This window comes from Medicago truncatula, chromosome 6 (genome assembly GCF_003473485.1).
Source record: "Medicago truncatula cultivar Jemalong A17 chromosome 6, MtrunA17r5.0-ANR, whole genome shotgun sequence".
Classification (NCBI taxonomy): domain Eukaryota; kingdom Viridiplantae; phylum Streptophyta; class Magnoliopsida; order Fabales; family Fabaceae; genus Medicago; species Medicago truncatula.
The window spans coordinates 4,435,732-4,454,652 of record NC_053047.1 but is presented as its reverse complement, the minus strand read 5'-3'; the positions used below and the strand labels follow the sequence as shown (position 1 = coordinate 4,454,652).

The 18,921-nt window shown below is 34.2% G+C and overlaps 1 protein-coding gene and 1 pseudogene across 1 annotated transcript; one reads left to right on the top strand and one right to left on the bottom strand.

Annotated features, from left to right (window-relative positions):
* The first annotated feature begins 4,631 nt into the window (after positions 1-4,631).
* LOC11412517 (7-deoxyloganetin glucosyltransferase) lies at positions 4,632-6,567 on the top strand. Its single transcript, XM_003618594.4, has 2 exons — positions 4,632-5,246; positions 5,428-6,567. Exons 1-2 carry the CDS (start codon positions 4,724-4,726, stop codon positions 6,357-6,359), a joined length of 1,455 nt encoding a protein of 484 aa, XP_003618642.2. The 5' UTR covers positions 4,632-4,723; the 3' UTR covers positions 6,360-6,567.
* An 809-nt stretch (positions 6,568-7,376) lies between these two features.
* LOC112422679 (7-deoxyloganetin glucosyltransferase-like) lies at positions 7,377-14,471 on the bottom strand (annotated as a pseudogene).
* Positions 14,472-18,921: the final 4,450 nt, after the last annotated feature.

Genomic DNA, 18,921 nt, shown 5'->3' with positions numbered 1-18,921 from the left:
TAAGGTTATAAAGAATCATCTCAGACCTAACCTCTAATGGATTTAGCTAGTCATAATGGTGTTTACAAATAACATAATCATTAGAGGAATCAATACATACATGAACAGGTAAAAGGATGAAGAAATCGCCCTCCTAGCCATCTTGTAGTCTCAAAATCGCACTTTGCTCTCTTCAAATTGTAACGCTTGTCTTTGGAATAGACTTCAGCTTAAATAGGCATAGAAATTCGCCCAAAATCGTGTCGCGTTTTAAGTTAATCGTGACATGGTTTCCTCTGAATAACAAAAAGCTAAATTAGGGTTTCCTCAAATCGTGTCACGTTTTTGCCATCGTGACACGTTTTCCTCAATATTGAAAGCATGTTTTGGTTTCTAAAATCGTGTCACGTTTGTTCCAAATCATGACACATTTTCTGCTCTTTTTGCTGCATAAGATTCCTTGTGAACTCCAATTTGTGATCAAAATACATATAAAATTACGTAATGACGAGATGTCATCAGGAAACATCCCTGACACTTACGCCACACAAAGTTTTTGATCTTGGGAGGAACTTTAAGCTTCCAAATCAAATTCCATCTCCCCGACACATGTAAATGGAAATTATCTGCAATGTCAGTTACACAAATACGATATGCATTACGGACAGAATAATTACCATTTTTCTCAGCCTTTCGCACTAATTTGTTTTCGCTAACAAGTGGATGAAGAGTAGTATTCAAAATAATCTGGATAGTATTATAACGAAAAGGAGAAGATATAAGAGTGGTGCTCCAAACCTTTGTCGTTGGCTCGATAATATTCTGTACTTTAACATGAGAAAGAGATTCATACATAGGACAATTTGTTGTAAAAGATCGCCCATCTTTGAGCCACGGTGCACCAAACAAAGGAATATTAGCACCCGTTCCAATCCTCCATCTAGCACCATGTTGGACATCTATTTTAGCACTAAAAATACTACGCCACACATAACTAGGATTAGCACCAATTCGACAAATCAGAAAATCAGTATGAGGAATATAGCGCGCCTTAAACAAACGTGACACAAGACTATCTGAATCTGTTTGAAACTTCCAACCCTATTTACCTAGCATTGCTACATTAAAGGACGTAAGATCTTTAAATCTCATTCCACCATAATTTTTATGAACAGATAACCTTTCCCAAGAAAGTCAATGCAAACTTCATCTAGTAGAACCGCCATTTCCCCACCAAAATGCATTAATCATTTTTCTATAGCATCGACTAATCTGTTTGGCAACAAATAAATACTCATAACATAAGAAGGAATGGATTGGAGTACCGATTTAATAAGAACTTCTCTGCCTACTTTGGAAAGACATTTGCTACTCCAAAAATTGATTTTATGCCAAACACAGTCTTTAATAAAGCCGAAGGTGGCTTCTTTGCTTCGGCCAATCATGGAAGGCAGATACTTCCAAGTTCCCATAACGGCACCAACACCAAGGATTGCCGTGATGGACTCTTGTGTAGGGATCGGAAGACTTCTACTATAATAAACTTCAGACTTTGGAAGGCTAATAACTTGTCCAGAGGCTGCCTCATACATTTCAAGAATACATTACAATATTAATAATAAATTATGTGTCTTTCTAATCACTTCCACTTTATGTTTTTTTAAGAAACTAAATTAATTCACCGAAATTGACGATAGGGAAAATCGAACACAATAACCTATAGAGAGCATAATTGAAGGTCCTAAACCAACGTCACCGGACCAATCTAAATGGATTCAATCATATTGTATGATACTTGTACACTGACCTCATATAGTCAAATATGTACTATACTTATCGTCGGTAAGCAACTTTCTTGGCATTTGATCTTTCTTGAGCAAAAATATTATATGTTTTCTCTCTCTCAAAATATGATCTTTACGAGAATTAACGGCAGCTAATTTTGATAACCGAGATAAAATATGGAGGATTTTAAAAACATTTAATGAAATGTAGGGACTATTCTTCAAATAGGCGTAAAATGTAAGGACTAAAAACATATTTAACCCTAAAAAATTACAAAAATGCCCTACATTAAGAACTAAATACCAAAATCTTTTACTTTTTGGAAACTAGCTGGACCTTGCAATTTGGATTAGCGAGGATTAGGAAATGATTGGAAGAGCGTCGCCATTCCAAATGACGAAGATAGGTTCCTTTTTTTTTTTTTCAAATGTATATATCAACAATGATTATATAAAAGTTGCTTAAAAAAAAGTGTTGTCTATTTTGCAAAGTGTACGTTATATAATCGTTGTATAAGCTGTCAAAATTTAATAACTGATATTTTTTTTTTGACAAGAAATAACTGATATTTTTCTGTCATCTGTTGAATTTTTTAAAAATACTAAATATTAAAGGGAACTTCTACGGTACACTCACAAAGTGAGGTGTACCGGTACTCCTGCTTCATAATTTTATAAATTAACGATATTTTTTATGTAATAAATAGCTATTTTCAATATTTATATTTTATAGAACATTATTTCATAAGAAAAAACATCATTTCATTGTTTATAAGAATTATAGTAATTATTTTTACATATTATCATAAAAAATAATGAATGTTCTCGATTATGAGTGATAAAAATTCAAAAAATAGTAATTTTATTTTGTTGACATTTTTTATGAATAAGATTTAGTTATTATAATTATAAATGATAAAAAATAATATTTTTCTTCAAAAAATAACTTATTTAACTATTAATTTAAAGAGTGGGTGTACCGGTACACTCAAATATATTAGGTGTACCATAGAATTTGCCAATATTAAAACATTATTTTTTATTGCATTTGTCATTAACCTTTCAGTGTTTCACCATTTACACAATGACTGTTGCATCTCCTTTCCTCTTCCATCTTGTGATTTTTCGGTTTCACGTTTTTATAAACTCCTTCGCCTTCAAACTGTTTACAAATTCTTCATGGTAACCTCACTGCCATGACGAAGGAAACAATCTACAACAAGTTATTTTGGTATTCATGTTTCAATGTAGGACATTTTTGTATTTTTTTTCAAAACCAATTAATTTGAAAAAGAGAAATCATATTTATACAATTATTTTTGTATAACTTTAAAGCAACTATCTCTTTCATTTTCACATTATCTTCTTAACTTTTTGCCGTCTCTCTCTATTATTTTGACCAATAAGAAGAGAAAAAATGAGAGTTGTCTACAAATATCATTAATCTTTGAAAAAATGGTTTACAACAACCGGACAAGAACAAATAGATGGTCGGTTTTGATGAACACTCACTTTATAAAACTTGAATGATGAAGTTACATTAGAAACTCTTATCTATAGGAGAATGAAAATGAAGAATTATATGCATTAAGCCTAGTGGCAAGAGAGTTACATGCATTAAGTCATGCGGCAAGAGAGCTACACGCAACAAGGACATGTGTTATTCATGCAATCATCCAAGTGTAATTTCACTCAAAGTGCCATGTGCAATCTCATGTAAGAAGCCATGCACATTTCATGCAAGAAAGTGGCTGCTGATGGATCCTAAAATCTCGTTGGACTTGGATCTTAATATTTTGGGCTTTAATTTAAGGGGCCTAAAAATATGAAGTTGTAAGATTTTAGGGAGTTACTTTTCCCACCCTGTGGGTTTCCTCGCGCGCCCTATTTTTCCAAAAATGTCCTTAAGTTTCCGGATTTTATAATCCAGAATGGTGTTTTCTTTTGTTAGAGGGTGAAAAAATGAGTAACGGATTTTTCCGGATTTTATAATCCAGAAATTTCAAAAATTAGGGCGTGTTACATGATGTTTCCGGATTATATAATCCGGAAATCCCCTAAACAACTTTTTTCAAGGTAAAACAGTTCGGATTATATAATCTGAACTGTATCAGCACAAATTCTAAACATGTTTGTAATATGGATAGTCATTTTAGGGACAATATTAATCTTCCTAACTTTCATCCTTCTGTTTTGGGTCATTGTTACATGTTCTTAGTCAAAAATCGGGTTTTCGGGCTACTTGATTGGATTGCTCCGAAACTTCCGCAGAAAATCAGAAACAATTCAAGGACCATGACTCCCACAGAAGAGACTTCTTAAGGGACTCCGCCCCTCAAAATCCAAAATTCCATCGTTTAGACCCATTTTTCATTTTTTTTAATTTTTCATATTCTCAGAAAAATTCGGAAAAATTTGCATTAGTTTTATTTGATTTTTAGAATTTTATGTTTCTATTTTTATGATTTTATTTGACAGGCTTTTAGCATTTTTTTTACTTAGTTTTTTTGTTGTTTTTAAAAACAAAACTCAAAATTGCTGAAATGTGAGAGTCTGATGGCTGATTATACATAAGAATTGTCCGGATTATAAAATTCGAAATAGTAAACATGAATCCGGATTTTAAAATCCGGAATACACAAGGGCATTTTTGGAAAATTTACATGGCGCTTAGGTGATATTTGCAAGGACTAGAATGATATTGATGATTCATTTGAAACTATGATTCATTTGAAAACATATTCAGACAAAGAGACATGTATTAATAAATGTGGACCACTTGCTATTGATTTATCTATACGGATAGAAGAGGCGTACTATTTGCCGCTCCATTATTTTAATTATAAAAAAATGTTCCTCGTGTTACTTGTTGCAAAACATACAAAAACCAAAATATGTAACATTACGTAACCTGTTTTATCTTTTGTATAGTTTTATGACATATCATAGACTGATCAAAGATGAGTAATTTTGCAAAGAGAAAACCACATGCTGTGTTGATTCCATATCCAACTCAAGGCCATATCAATCCATTGTTCAAACTAGCTAAGCTTCTTCACCTTCGAGGCTTTCACATAACCTTTGTTAACACCGAATACAATCACAAACGCTTGCTCAAATCAAGAGGTGAAAATGCCTTTGATGGTTTCACTGATTTTAACTTTGAGACTCTACCAGATGGTTTAACTCCAATGGATGGTGATGGTGATGTTAATCCAGACTTGAAATCTATTCGTGAATCGATTAGAAAGAAATTTATTTACCCTTTTCGCGAACTTCTAGCTAGACTTGATGACTCTGCGAAATCTGGTCTTGTGCCTCCTGTTACTTGCTTAGTTTCTGATTGTCTCTTGTCATTTACCATAAGAGTTGCTGAAGAATTTGCACTTCCAATTGTTCTCCTTGTCCCATTTAGTGCTTGTTCTTTCATGTCTGTTTTACACTTTCGTACATTGATTGAGAAAGGTCTCGTACCACTCAAAGGTAACAAGTTCTATTATCTCTCCCTAAGAGAAGTGTGTGTGTGTGTGTGAGTCAAGATTTTGAGAAAAGGCTCACAGCAGCATTTGGTTCTAATGGTGATTTAAAACATTAATATATATTTATGTGTGTGCAAGGGCGCCAAGTTTTTCAAGACATTAACTTTTGTAATTATGATATGCAGATGAGAGTTATCTAACAAATGGATATTTGGACACTAAGGTAGACTGGATTCCAGGTTTGAGAAACTTTAGACTGAAAGATCTTCCTGATTTTATAAGGACAACAGATCCTAACGATTTGAGGATAGAATTTATTATTGAAGCAGCAGAAACATTTCATAGAGCCTCTTCTATTGTTCTCAATACTTCTAATGAACTTGAGAGTAATGTTCTGAATGCTCTTGATATTATGTTTCCTTCTCTATACACTATTGGCCCTTTAACTTCATTTGTAAATCAAAGTCCACAAAATCAGTTTGCAACTTTAGATTCAAATCTTTGGAAAGAGGATACTAAATGTCTCGAATGGCTGGAATCAAAAGAACCGGCTTCTGTTGTTTATGTGAATTTTGGAAGCATCACAATTATGTCTCCGGAGAAATTTTTAGAGTTTGCTTGGGGTTTGGCCAATAGCAAGAAACCCTTTTTGTGGATCATTAGGCCTGATCTTGTAATTGGTGGCTCAGTGGTTTTGTCTTCAGAGTTTGCAAATGAAATTTCAGATAGAAGCCTTATAGCAAGCTGGTGTTCACAAGAGAAAGTGTTAAATCACCCTTCAATTGGTGGATTCTTGACTCATTGCGGATGGAACTCAACCACTGAAAGCATATGCGCTGGAGTGCCAATGCTGTGTTGGCCGTTCTTTGGTGATCAACCAACAAACTGTAGATTTATTTGCAATGAATTGGAGATTGGAATCGAAATTGATACTAATGTGAATAGAGAAAATGTAGAGAAGCTGGTCGATGAAATTATGGTTGGAGAGAAAGGAAACAAGATGAGGAAAAAGGTCATGGAGTTGAAAAAGAGGGCAAAGGAGGATACAAGACCTGGTGGTTGTTCATTCATGAACTTGGACAAAGTTATTAAGGAGGTGTTGCTTAAACAAAATTAGATTAAAATGATTTTATGTCTGCAAAAGTGTATTGTACTAGTTCCTTGATTTTCTTGTATTGACAATCTTTCATTGACAAGAAAAAACAATGCATTCTTTAGAACAGTTTATTTGTATCTAAATGGCATGTTATCACAGATCTTGTATTTTTCAGTATGCATTGTTCATTAATCATAAAGATATTAAAACCATGTGAAGCTTTTTAGAATTTTCCTAAGGCTTGATTAGTGTCTCTATATTCTAGCTATGTTATGGTTGGATCTTCTAGTTCTTGCTATATGTTACCAAAATCTCTACTGTTTTTTGTCCGGATAATGTGACTAGAATTCTTAATACTCACGTTATCCTCAGTTACCGAAGATAAGCGGTTTTGGCGTGTGGCGAATAATGCGAATATTTGGTGAAAAGTGATTATTACCTTTGTTCGAAAAAATTAGTTGATACATCTCCTTTTAGATTTGGGGGAGCAGTGACATTTGATTTGGTAAATAAAAACTCCAGCGAAGGTTAAAAAAAATTGTGGTGGATGTGTAGACGGTGCCACCCAACACGTACGGTTAATTTCCCAACCAATTGTGATTTATGATGATGCATCGGAAGACAGCTCGCACATATTCATTACCTGTCCGACAGTCGCAGTGTCTGGCAGAAAAGCGGTTTTTCTGCTACTGTTTCTGCTAGCCCGTGGTTCTGCTGCTGCAGATGTGGTTCTTCAGCTCCGATACCAGTTTTCGGAGAAAGAACCGTCGTATTTTGCTGATATCATGTTAAGCATTTTGAATGAAGGAAATCATAAGATTGGAAAAACACTTCCGTTGCACAAAATTTTGCGATTACTTGAGCTGAAGCGCTTATAAACCATTTGCAAGCTGCCCGTAATATTCAGCTTCATACAGGTTTGGATCAGATTTAAAAAAATAACGATAAACAGAGTAAATGTGCAGCAGTGCGAAATAAATGTAACATTGACGCTTCCTTTTCTGCTCATAACAACAAAGTTGTATTTCAAATTTGTAGTAGAGATAAATATGGCGCTTTAATTTTTTCTAAAACAGAATGGTTGACACCAATTTGTGCAATTCGCATTGGTGAAGCTCTTGGTTTTCTTTCGGCGCACAAAGTGGACTTGTGAACTAAATTTGGAACCGATGGATTTATAAACCAAAAAAGCTTCATATGTTGAACGCTTTTGAAACAATGCATAGTAAAAAAAATACAATGTCTGTGATTGCTTACAATTTAGAGATAATTAGCACTTCTAAGTTATGCATCAATTGTGCTTGCAAAAGAAACAAGTTCAATAATAAAAGATCACATTAATCTAATATTTTTTAAGCAAGACGTCCTTAATCACTTTGTCCAAGTTCATGTATGAACAACCACCAAGTCTTGTGTCCTCCTCTGCCTTCTTCTTCAACTCCATGGCCTTTTGCCTCATCTTCTTTCCTTTCTCTCCCACCATCAATTCATTAATAAGTTTCTCTACCTCTTCTCTCTGTACATTGGCATCAATCTTCATCCCAATCTCCCATTCTTCGCAAATAATGTTGCTATTAAGTGGCTGATCAGAAAAAAATGGCCAACACAACATTGGCACTCCAGCACAAACACTTTCAGTGGTTGAGTTCCATCCACAATGAGTCAAGAATCCTCCGATTGAAGGGTGGTTCAACACTTTATCTTGTGGACACCAACTTGCTACAAGTCCTCTATTAGAAGTTTCATTCACAAAATCAGATGACAACACCTCTGAGCCACCAATAACAAGATCAGGCCTAATAATCCACAAAAAAGGTTTCTTGCTATTGGCCAAACCCCAAGCAAACTCTAACAATTTATCTTAAGACATAACTGTAATGCTGCCAAAATTTACATAAACAACAGATCCTGGTTCTTTTAATTCAAGCCAATCAAGACATTTAGTATCTTCTTTCCAAAGATTAGAGTCTAAAGATGTCAAGTCATTTTGTGGACTTTGATTTACAAAAGAAGCTAATGGACCAATTGTGTATAGAGAAGGGAATATTCCCTTCTCTATAGAACTAAGAGCATTCATAGCATCACTCTCAAGTTCATTAGAAGTATTGAAAACAATGGCTGAGGCTCTTTGACATTTATCTGCCACTTCATTTATCCAGTCAACTTTACTGTCCAAATTTCCATCTGTTAGATAACTCTCATCTGTATAACACAATTGCAAAACTCAATAGCTTGAAGATATATATGTAAAAGATATATGAAGGTTTAAAATCACATTTGCAATAATGATTGTGAACTTGTTGTTAATAGTTTCATCATACTGATATTGCATATAATTGCCGCCCAATGCGGTTGATGCAACCTCAAACTTAATGCAATTACCAAGACATCACAACGTTGGGGTTCGGCCCGTATTGGTCATAGACCATTTTTTTTAAAAACTTGATACACACACATACATGTTCACACACAACATACCCCAGGAAGAAAAAGTGAACATAATAATTACCTTTGAGTGGTAGCATACTATTGTGAAACAATTTAGCAATGTGAAAAGTAGAGTAGAAGTAAGATGCACTACATGGGGAAACGAGAACAATTGGGAGTGTATGTTCTTCAGCAGCATATACTGGAAATGGCATGTTGCAATCAGAAACTAAGCAAGTAACTGGAGGGATAAGACCAGCAGTGGCAGAGTCATTAAGTTTAACAAGAAATTCACCAAAGAATTGGTGAAAATTCTTCTTGATTGATAGATAGAGAGCGCGTAAGTCTTGACTAACATCACCATCACCTTCCACCGGAGTTAAACCATCTGGTATGGTCTCAAAGGTAAAATCATTGAAACCATCAAAGGCATTTGGACCTCTTGATTTGAGCAAGCGTTTGTGATTGTATTCGGTGTTGACAAAGGTTATGTGAAATCCTCTAATGTTAATATTTAGAACACAGTAGAAAATAGAAAGACAAGTGATATATAATTCTCATTGATCTATGTGTAAAAGTACATGACAGGTTTATTTATACACTAAAATAAAGAGAAGACTAATCAACATGTATAAATACAATTGAATAGAATACTAATAAGCAGGCTAACTAATAGGTTATAGTTAATGATAATTAAATTAAATATTAACATGTAACATCCCCCCACAAGCTGGACTATGAAGATCACATAGGCTAAGCTTGGAAACCAAGGAATTGAAAGCTGGAGACAGAAGTGGTTTTGTCAACAAATCTGCTATTTGAGAAGAAGATGGCACGGGAAAGAGATGAATGAGACCACTTTGAATTCTTTCGCGCACAACATGACAATCAATCTCAATGTGTTTTGTTCTCTCATGAAATGTTGGATTATGAGCAAGATATATGGCTGATTTATTGTCACAATATACTGAAGCTGGTTGTTGAAAGTTGATATGAAGATCCTTGAACAAATAGGAGAGCCATTGTAATTCACAAGTAAGGCTGGCCAAGGCTCTATACTTAGATTCAGAGCTGGATCTAGAAACAGTTGTTTGCTTCTTAGACTTCCATGAGATGAGGGAAGAGCCAAGAAACACACAAAAACCGGAGACAGATCGTCTAGTAGAGGGACAGCTAGCCCAATCTGAATCAGCAAAACCTGCAAGTTTGACGGGAGATGAAGATGAATAGAATAACCCTTTGGCTGGAGAGTTCTTGAGATACTTCAGAATCTTTGTAGCAGCTTGAAAGTGGACTTCACGGGGCTTGGAAACAAATTGACTAAGTTGTTGAACAGCAAAAGCAATGTCAGGCCGCGTGAGTGTCAAATAGAGAAGTCTACCAATCAAACTTCTGAAGGAGAATTCATCATGATATGGAGGGGAATCAGAATTATGCAACTTTAAGGAGGTATCATAGGGAGTGGAACTAGGCTTAACAGCCATGTGACCACTATCTTCAAGAAGCTCAAGAGTATATTTGCGTTGATTCACCGAAATTCCTTTGTTTGATCCTGCTATTTCCAAGCCAAGAAAAAATCTTAGCTTCCCAAGGTCTTTGATGCGAAATTTTTGATCCAAAAACTGCTTAACATGCTGAATTTCAGCATAATCATTTCCTGATAAAACTATGTCGTCCACATAAACTAATAAGGCAGTAAAATTGGTACCTTTTAGCTTAGTGAACAAAGAAGAATCAGCAACAGAAGGAGTGTATCCGAGAGAAACCAACGCTGCAGAAAGTTTGGCATACCATTGCCTACTAGCTTGCTTCAAGCCATAGAGACTCTTATTTAACCGACAAACTTTAAGATCATTAGAATCTGAATTTTGAAGCTTCAGACCAGGGGGTAACACCATGTAAACTTCTTCATTGAGGTCACCATGGAGAAATGCATTATTGACATCAAGTTGCTCAAGAAACCACCCTTTGATGGCTGCCAAAGAAAGTAATGTTCTAACTGTAGTCATTTTTGCAACCGGTGAAAAAGTATCAAAGTAATCAACTCCTTCCATTTGAGTATAACCCTTTGCAACTAACCGGGCTTTATGCCTTTCAAGAGAACCATCAGAGTGGTATTTAGTTTTGTAAACCCACTTGCATCCAATTGGAACTTTTCCTGGTGGTAAATCAACAATTGACCAAGTATTTGTGGCTGCAAGAGCATGTAACTCATCTTTCATAGCTTCTTTCCAACATTCAATCTTACAAGCTTGATTATAGGTCTTAGGTTCAGGGTTAGAAGAAACAGTTAGACAAAATTTTTTATATGAAGGAGTGCAATGATCATATGTCAAAACAGAAAAGAGAGGATATGCCGATTTACCTGAGTCAGAGAGTAATTGTGATTCAGAAGAAGTAAGGAGACTGCAGTGATAGTCTTTAAGATATGCCGGTGTTGTTTTAGGTCGTGCAGATCGTCGAATAGGTACATCTGTTGTGGTCTGATCTGGAATAGCTGTTGCAGAAGATGTAGCATTAGGAGGGGTAGAATTATGTGTTGTAGAAGTATCAGAATTATCAAGGTTTTGAGAGAGAGGAAAAGAAGAATTTGGAATAACAGATGATTGGATGGGTTCATGATAGGAAGAAAGATGTGAATTATCAACGGAGACATGAGGTGTAGAGGAATCAGGGGAACATCGTTCATGCAATGTAGAAAATGGAAAAGATGATTCATGAAAGATGACATTTCTTGATAAGAAAAATTCATGTGAATGAAGATCATAAAGAAGGTAACCCTTGGTGCCTTCTCTATATCCAAGAAAAACTGATTTTCTTGCTCTAGAATCAAATTTGGTTCTATGACTTTGGATGGTGGAGGCAAAAGCAAGGCAACCGAAGACTTTTAGGTGAATTAAAGAAGGTTGTTGTTGGTGAAGACATTCATATGGGGATTTATTTTGTAGAAGGGGAGTTGGGATTCGATTAATGATATGGACAGCTTGTTGAATTGAAAAATGCCAAAAATTGGTAGGGATATGAGATTGAAAGGAGAGGGCTCGAGCCACATTAAGGATATGTTGATGCTTCCTTTCTACAATACCATTTTGTTGAGGAGTCTCAACACAAGACCTTTGATGAATGATGCCTTTAGAAAGATAAAATGAAGGCATGATGAACTCAAGTCCATTATCACTTCTCAAGCATTTAAGTTTCTTATGGAATTGAGTATCAATGAAAGAAATGAAATTCATGAGATGATTTCTTGTTTCACCTTTACATTTCATAAAAATGACCCATGTAAATCTACTAAAGTCATCAACCAAGGTTAAAAAATATTTAAATCCGGAAACAGAAGGGGTAGCATAGGGTCCCCAAATATCAACATGTAGTATATCAAATATTTGAGTGGAATGAATAAGACTATGAGGAAATGATGTTTTCTTATGTTTTGCATAATGGCATATATCACAAGGAGAGTGGGTACTGGTGTATTTTACAATGGGAAACTGAATGGAAATACATTTGTGTATGGAATCCGAAATGTGACCCAATCTATAATGCCAAACATTTGCAGAATCAGTTGACTTAGACGACAAACTTGGAAAAACAGAATTACAAATTGAAGCAGAAACTAAACCATTATTTTGAGATTTATTTAGAAGTGAAGAATCCAACACATACAGTCCTCCAAACTTCTTAGCTGTACCAATCACTCTCTGATTCAAAATCTGCACAATAGAACATGTATCAATAGAAAACAAGAAACTGGCATTAGAAGTTTTCAAAAATTGAGATATTGAAAATAAATTGATGTTGAAATCAGGAATGTAGTAAACATTATGAAGGATAAGTGAATTGGATAAGGATACTGTGCCTGCTATGGTTGTCACTATTTTATTACCATTTGGTAGTGACATGGAGATAGGTGGAATGTTGTAGAAAGAAGAAAAATTTTGCAAACAGTGAGTGATATGATCAGTTGCTCCTGAGTCTATGACCCAAAGAGTAGATTTCTTACCGATTATGGGAGTGGATGTGGAAGTATAAGCTGCGGGAAGTGAGATAACTGAATTGACAGCAGGCTGAGGCATAGTAGCATTGGTGTTTGACGTTGAAGCTTGCAAATTTGAATGTTGTAGAAGCTGCAAAATCTGATTATATTGCTCATGGATAGAATTCAGTGAAGGGCTGCTAACAGATCCTTGGTTCTGGACAGCATCAGTATACTTTTGTTCAGAAACCGCAAGATTCGCTGACTTAGGACCTTTGTTTTGATAACCAGGAGGATAGCCATGGAGAAGGAAACAAGTCTCAATTGTATGATTATGTCTTCCACAATGACTACAAGTGCGAGTAATGCCTTGATTCTGTCCTCTTGTTCCATTATAAGATCCTTTACCTCGACCTCTATAGCTAGAAGAACCACCATGAGCAAAACCTTTGTTAGAATTGGTTTGCTGAACTTGATTAACAGCTGATTGTTGATCAACAGGAATTTCACCAAAAACAGGAATATGTGTTTGTCTTTCTTGTTGAAGTACAAGAGAAAAAGTCTTATCCAGTTCAGGCAAAGGATTAATTAGCATAATCTGAGAGCGCACATGTGCATATTGCTCATTCAAACCTTTCAAAAACTTAATTACTTTGTCTTGCTCATTATACTTTTTGAGATCAGAAGCAACACCACAAGTGCAAGGGATGGCACAAGTGCAATCACGAATTGGCCGGAAGTTCTGAATTTCTTCCCACAAAGTGGTTAATTGTGTAAAATAGGAGGAGATATCAAGATTACCTTGTTGAAATTTAGCCAATTCCTCAAGAATATCAGCAACTCTGAAAATATCACCCTGTGCAAAACGGTTCTCCAATCGCTTCCAAACCACGGAGGCTCGATCACACCAAATGATTGATTTCACAATGGTTTCAGAAATACATCGTTGAAGCCAAGACAGAACCATGTTGTTACATCTTAACCATGGTTCATGAAGGAGATTTGAAACAGGAGGAGGATTTAGGGTGCCATCAACAAATTTCAATTTGTTCTTGGAAATTAAGGCGACCCGCATAGATTGCGACCAAGTCTGGTAATTCTTGTTATCCAATGATGGAGTAACAAGAACAAGTGATGGATTTTCATTAGGATGCAAGTAGTAAGGATTTGAAGGATTGGTTGCAAAATCAAAAAATGGTGGATTCTCCATAGAGATGAAAGAAATCAAATAATCAAGGAATCAAATGAACAGCGGAATGAAAACTGAAAATAAAAATTCAGAAATTGAATAATAAAGAGGATTCTTGAGATGAATCGATCAACAAGAGAAATTGATGAAGAGATTCACAACTGATACCATGTTAATATTTAGAACACAGTAGAAAATAGAAAGACAAGTGATATATAATTCTCATTGATCTATGTGTAAAAGTACATGACAGGTTTATTTATACACTAAAATAAAGAGAAGACTAATCAACATGTATAAATACAATTGAATAGAATACTAATAAGCAGGCTAACTAATAGGTTATAGTTAATGATAATTAAATTAAATATTAACATGTAACATCTAAGGTGAAGTAATTTTCCTAGTTTCAACAATGGATTGATATGGCCTTAAATTGGAAATGGAGTTAACACTGCATGTGGCTTTTTCTCTTCAAAGTTACTCATCTTTGATATTTTTTCTTATCCAATGTTAAAGTGAGTATATGTCTGTGCTTTAATAGAAAATATGTGTGTATATATATATATATATATATATATAAACCTACAAAATTATATTTATGAATTCAACTCTTGTAATTGTATGTAAATGGTAGTAAAAAAATATTTCAACTCTAAAATAATACTCTATTGTTACCTGATTCTCGTCGAGACCAGAACGCCTAAATTTTGTTGTTGAACGACAATCATTAAGGTCAGAAATCTCAATTTCATACTTTTCACAAAAAGACACTACATTGGTAAACAATTTATCCCAACCATTTTCTCTCTGCTTTGGATCCTCTAATTATTACTGATTTAATTGAAGACCGCACACAAGCTGACAAGAAAAGAAACGTGTAAAGCTGACAAGAATAGCGTGGTTGAGGACCACTTCAATTGAATTACATTTTTTTTTGAAGCAGCATTGAATTACATTTTAGTCATTTGAGATTGTGGCCTTGCTATCTTTCCATGAAAAAATATATAGAACGCATGGAAAAAAAAATTACATTATATAGAATGCATGGAAAAAAAATTACATTTCGTTTTTTCAAAATAAAATTACATGGCCTACCATGCATACCAATATCACCATGACATTGATTGAGGGAGGCTACATTAAAAACTACATTTATGTTTGCGAGTTTCTTATTTCATCCTGGTAGACGACATTGATGTATCGTTTAGATGCTGAGTCAAAAAGTTAGAGGGATCAAAACCAAAAAACAAAATTCGTAGAGGGAATAAAACTAACAAATGAGAAGGCAAAAAATACAAAAAAAAAAAATCAAAAAATTCTTCAACTTCTTCCTTTTATTTCTACATCATCTTTAACACCACCTTCATCAACATTCATAAAGATCCCAAAAAAAAAACCAAAAAATTCTATATTTTGAAGATGATGAAGAAGAAATATATAGAACGAAGAAAATGAAGAATTTTTTGGATATTTTTCTCGATTGTTTGTTTTCTTGTTTCTTAGTTTTGGTCCTTTTAGTAATTTTGTTTTTTTGGTTTTCGTTCCTCTAACTTTCTAACTCAGCATCTGAGATGACACATCAGCGTCGTCTGCCACGTCACATGTCGCAACGTCATCATGTGATTCCCGCATACTCATTTTTGTAACAAATGATGACAACATATGGACCAAAACCAAAACGATGATAACTTACATGGTTTGTTTTAGAACAAATTAATACATGGACGAAAACCAAAAACACGTGAACTTACAATGACGATTTACCTATTTAAGCCATTTTTTAATGACACTAGCAATATAACATTCTTATAAATAAATTTGTTTAAGGACAGTGAAAAAGCCACCCCAAACTCTTTATTTTTTGAAAGATAATTATTTCAATTTTATACGGTATATATTGTTTTTTACAAAAAGAATATATAGAGTAATATGTAATATTAGGCAATCTGGTTTATCTATTGCATAAGAAAAATATCAAAAATGAGTAATTTTGCAGAGAAAAATATAAAAAATATCACCTTTCACGTAACTTTTGTTTACACTAAATGTCTAAATATATACAATGACAAACGTTTGCTCAAATCAAGAGGTCTAGCTAGATGGTGATGGTGATATTAATCCAGACTTGCAATCTCGTCGTGAATCGATTAGAAATTTATTTATTTACCCTTTTCGCAATCTGATCTTGTGCCTCCTATTATTACTTGCTAAGTTTATGATAATTTTCTGTGAATTCGAATAAAAATTGCGTAATGAATAAATACTTATTAAATCTAAAGTGAATTCGAATAAAAATTAATTAAATCTAACGTAAATTCAAATAATTAAAATTGTTTATTCGAATAAAAATTAATTAATTCTAACGTGAATTCGAATAAAAACTAATTAAATCTAACGTGAATTCAAATAATTAAAATTGCGTATTCGAATAAAAATTAATTAAATCTAACGTGAATGCAAATAATTAAAATTGCGTATTCGAATAAATAAATTCGAAAAGTAAATAAATAAGATAATTATTGTTCAATTCAAAACAACATGTATTATGCATATTCAACTATATATGTTATCACATCACATTACATTACACTACATTCCGGAATGTACCTTCCAACTGCAATAATTGTCTTACCTCTGAATGGGGTAAATTCAAACTTGCTAAACAGCATGACTCCAGCATGCGATCAGCATTTAAAATGCCGATCGAATGCTGGATTCCTGCCGTTTAACAAGTTTTAATTACCCCATTCAAAGGAGTTGCAGTTGGAAGGTGCATTTATTTCGTAGTTACTGACGATCTTTTGGACGTTTATACCGAACGTTTGTACCTTCAAACTACAACAATTGTGTTACCTCTGAATGGGGTCAATTCAAACTTGCCAAGCAGCAGGACTCCAATATACAACGGCATTCCCATAGTTCCATTCAAAATATTAAATTCTTGTTAGATTTGGTTTAAATGACGGTATTCAAGTGTCAAAAGAATGAGGTTCATTCCTTGACACTTCAATACCTTCATTTAAACCGGCCTAACAAGAATTTAATCTTTTGAAAAGGAACAATGGAAATGTCGGTCGAACATTGGAGTCCAACCGTTTGGCCAGATTGAATTACCCCATTCAAAGGAAGACAATTGTTGTAGCTGGAAGGTGCATTCATTCGATTTTCAAGATATCCTTACTTTCAAGATCTCATGTTCGATTTTCTACGCTGTAAATTTCGGTGGGCTAGTTTCACTACTACAAATTCTCGTTTTTCTTTCCGAGTTTCCTATGGAAAATAATACGCAGGAATTCTTGGGGATTTTGCCTCGTCCTGTAGCGCAAGACTATTTTCTTGCGGTCCTCGTGAGCTTAGCTCAGTTGGTATGGACAATGCATAAAATATGCGAGGTCTGGGATTCGAACCCGGCCACCACAAAAAAAAAAAAAAAAAAAAAAAAACTTTTTTCTTGCGGGTTCTATCACGTCATGAATATCCACAGGTAATGAATACATGATTTGCTGCAGGTTTTTTTTTTTGGATTTTCAATTTTCACTTCCTGCAAATTTTGCTGCGGTTTTGATTCAATTTCTTTTATTTTATTTTTTTTTTATAAATTGAATATGGACCTTCTAATTTAAAATTGTCCAAATCAAATCATAGTTAAATGGAATGTCAAACCATTTTTTTATCGATTGCAGTTAATTATTTTTAAACACATTCAATGTTAAAATATTTTAAGAAATACTATTTGAACACAAATATTGACAAAAAATACTTGGACACCATGTGAAATATGATAATAATATAAAAGGGTAATCAAATCATGTGAGTCTCATATAAATTTGGTGGATCAGACGTGAATTTTAACCAATCAAAGAAAGTGTGTTGAAAAATGTGTTAGAATGTGTGCTGCTAGCATTCCTCTATAAATTATGAGTTGAGGTGTTTGGTTTGCAAAACAGTAAGTACTAGACAGAACAGTACAGGATAGAACAGCACAACATAAGGCAGAACAACACAGGACAAATTTTTTATGGCAATGAGTAATTTTTTGGGGACAAAATGTTATTTCGGTATTTTAGACAACTTGTACGTGGGACAAAAAGTTGTACTGTGGTTTGGTGAGGGACAAAAATATGAGTTTTTTGTCCTGTCACTTGCCTCCAGTTTGTCCTGTACCTGAAAGAGTCTTACAAATCAAACACTGGACAACTAGTGCATAGATATAATGTATAGAACAATCCTCGTGAGCTTAGCTCAGTTGATAGCTCAGATGGTAGTGAGCTCCTGCCACTAGTCTACTTGACAAAAAATAATAATAATGTATAGAACATGATTATGATTTAGATTTAAAATGGCTGTTATTAATTAAAATTTATTTAGACGGTTATATTGCGTTCATAAATTCTGTCCAATTTATACAACGTTTTACTTATTTGATTTGAAATATTAATTGTGAGGTGAGATATTGTGTGCACTTATGATAGGCTTATTGTTAGACATTAATTCCATTTAAGCCTTGCAAGAAACACCTTCTTTCTCCTTACCATTCAAGGAAAACTGACATGACAAATTCATTAACAATCACTTGAGTAACTTGCAAAAAATATCTATCTCATGCATCGGTTTCAAATTCTTCACATCTATTTCCAAATATTTATCTCAATTAATTGCTGTTTAATATTGATATTATTATATCATCACTGCATATTTGTACATATAGCATGTAATTTGCAAACAAGTTATAGAACGATATATATTGGCATTTTCTCTTTATTAAAGGAAAGACTAACATTGCATAAGAAAAATAGAAACATTAGTAACTTTGCAGAAAACCACATGCAGTGTTGATTCCATTTCCAGCTCAAGGTCATATCAATGCAATGCTGAAACTGCTGAATACAATCACAGATAGAGGCCTTAGAGGCTTTGACACCGAATACAATCACAGATAGAGGCCTAATTGCTAGTTGGTGTCCACAAGAGAAACTGCTGAACCACCA

Bases quoted from the DNA above. Each gene is read 5' to 3' on its own strand.
- LOC11412517 (XM_003618594.4), top strand. From the start codon at position 4,724: ATGAGTAATTTTGCAAAGAGAAAACCACATGCTGTGTTGATTCCATAT. The intron at 5,247-5,427 runs GTAACAAGTTCT...TATGATATGCAG, and splicing joins AGGTCTCGTACCACTCAAAG to ATGAGAGTTATCTAACAAAT.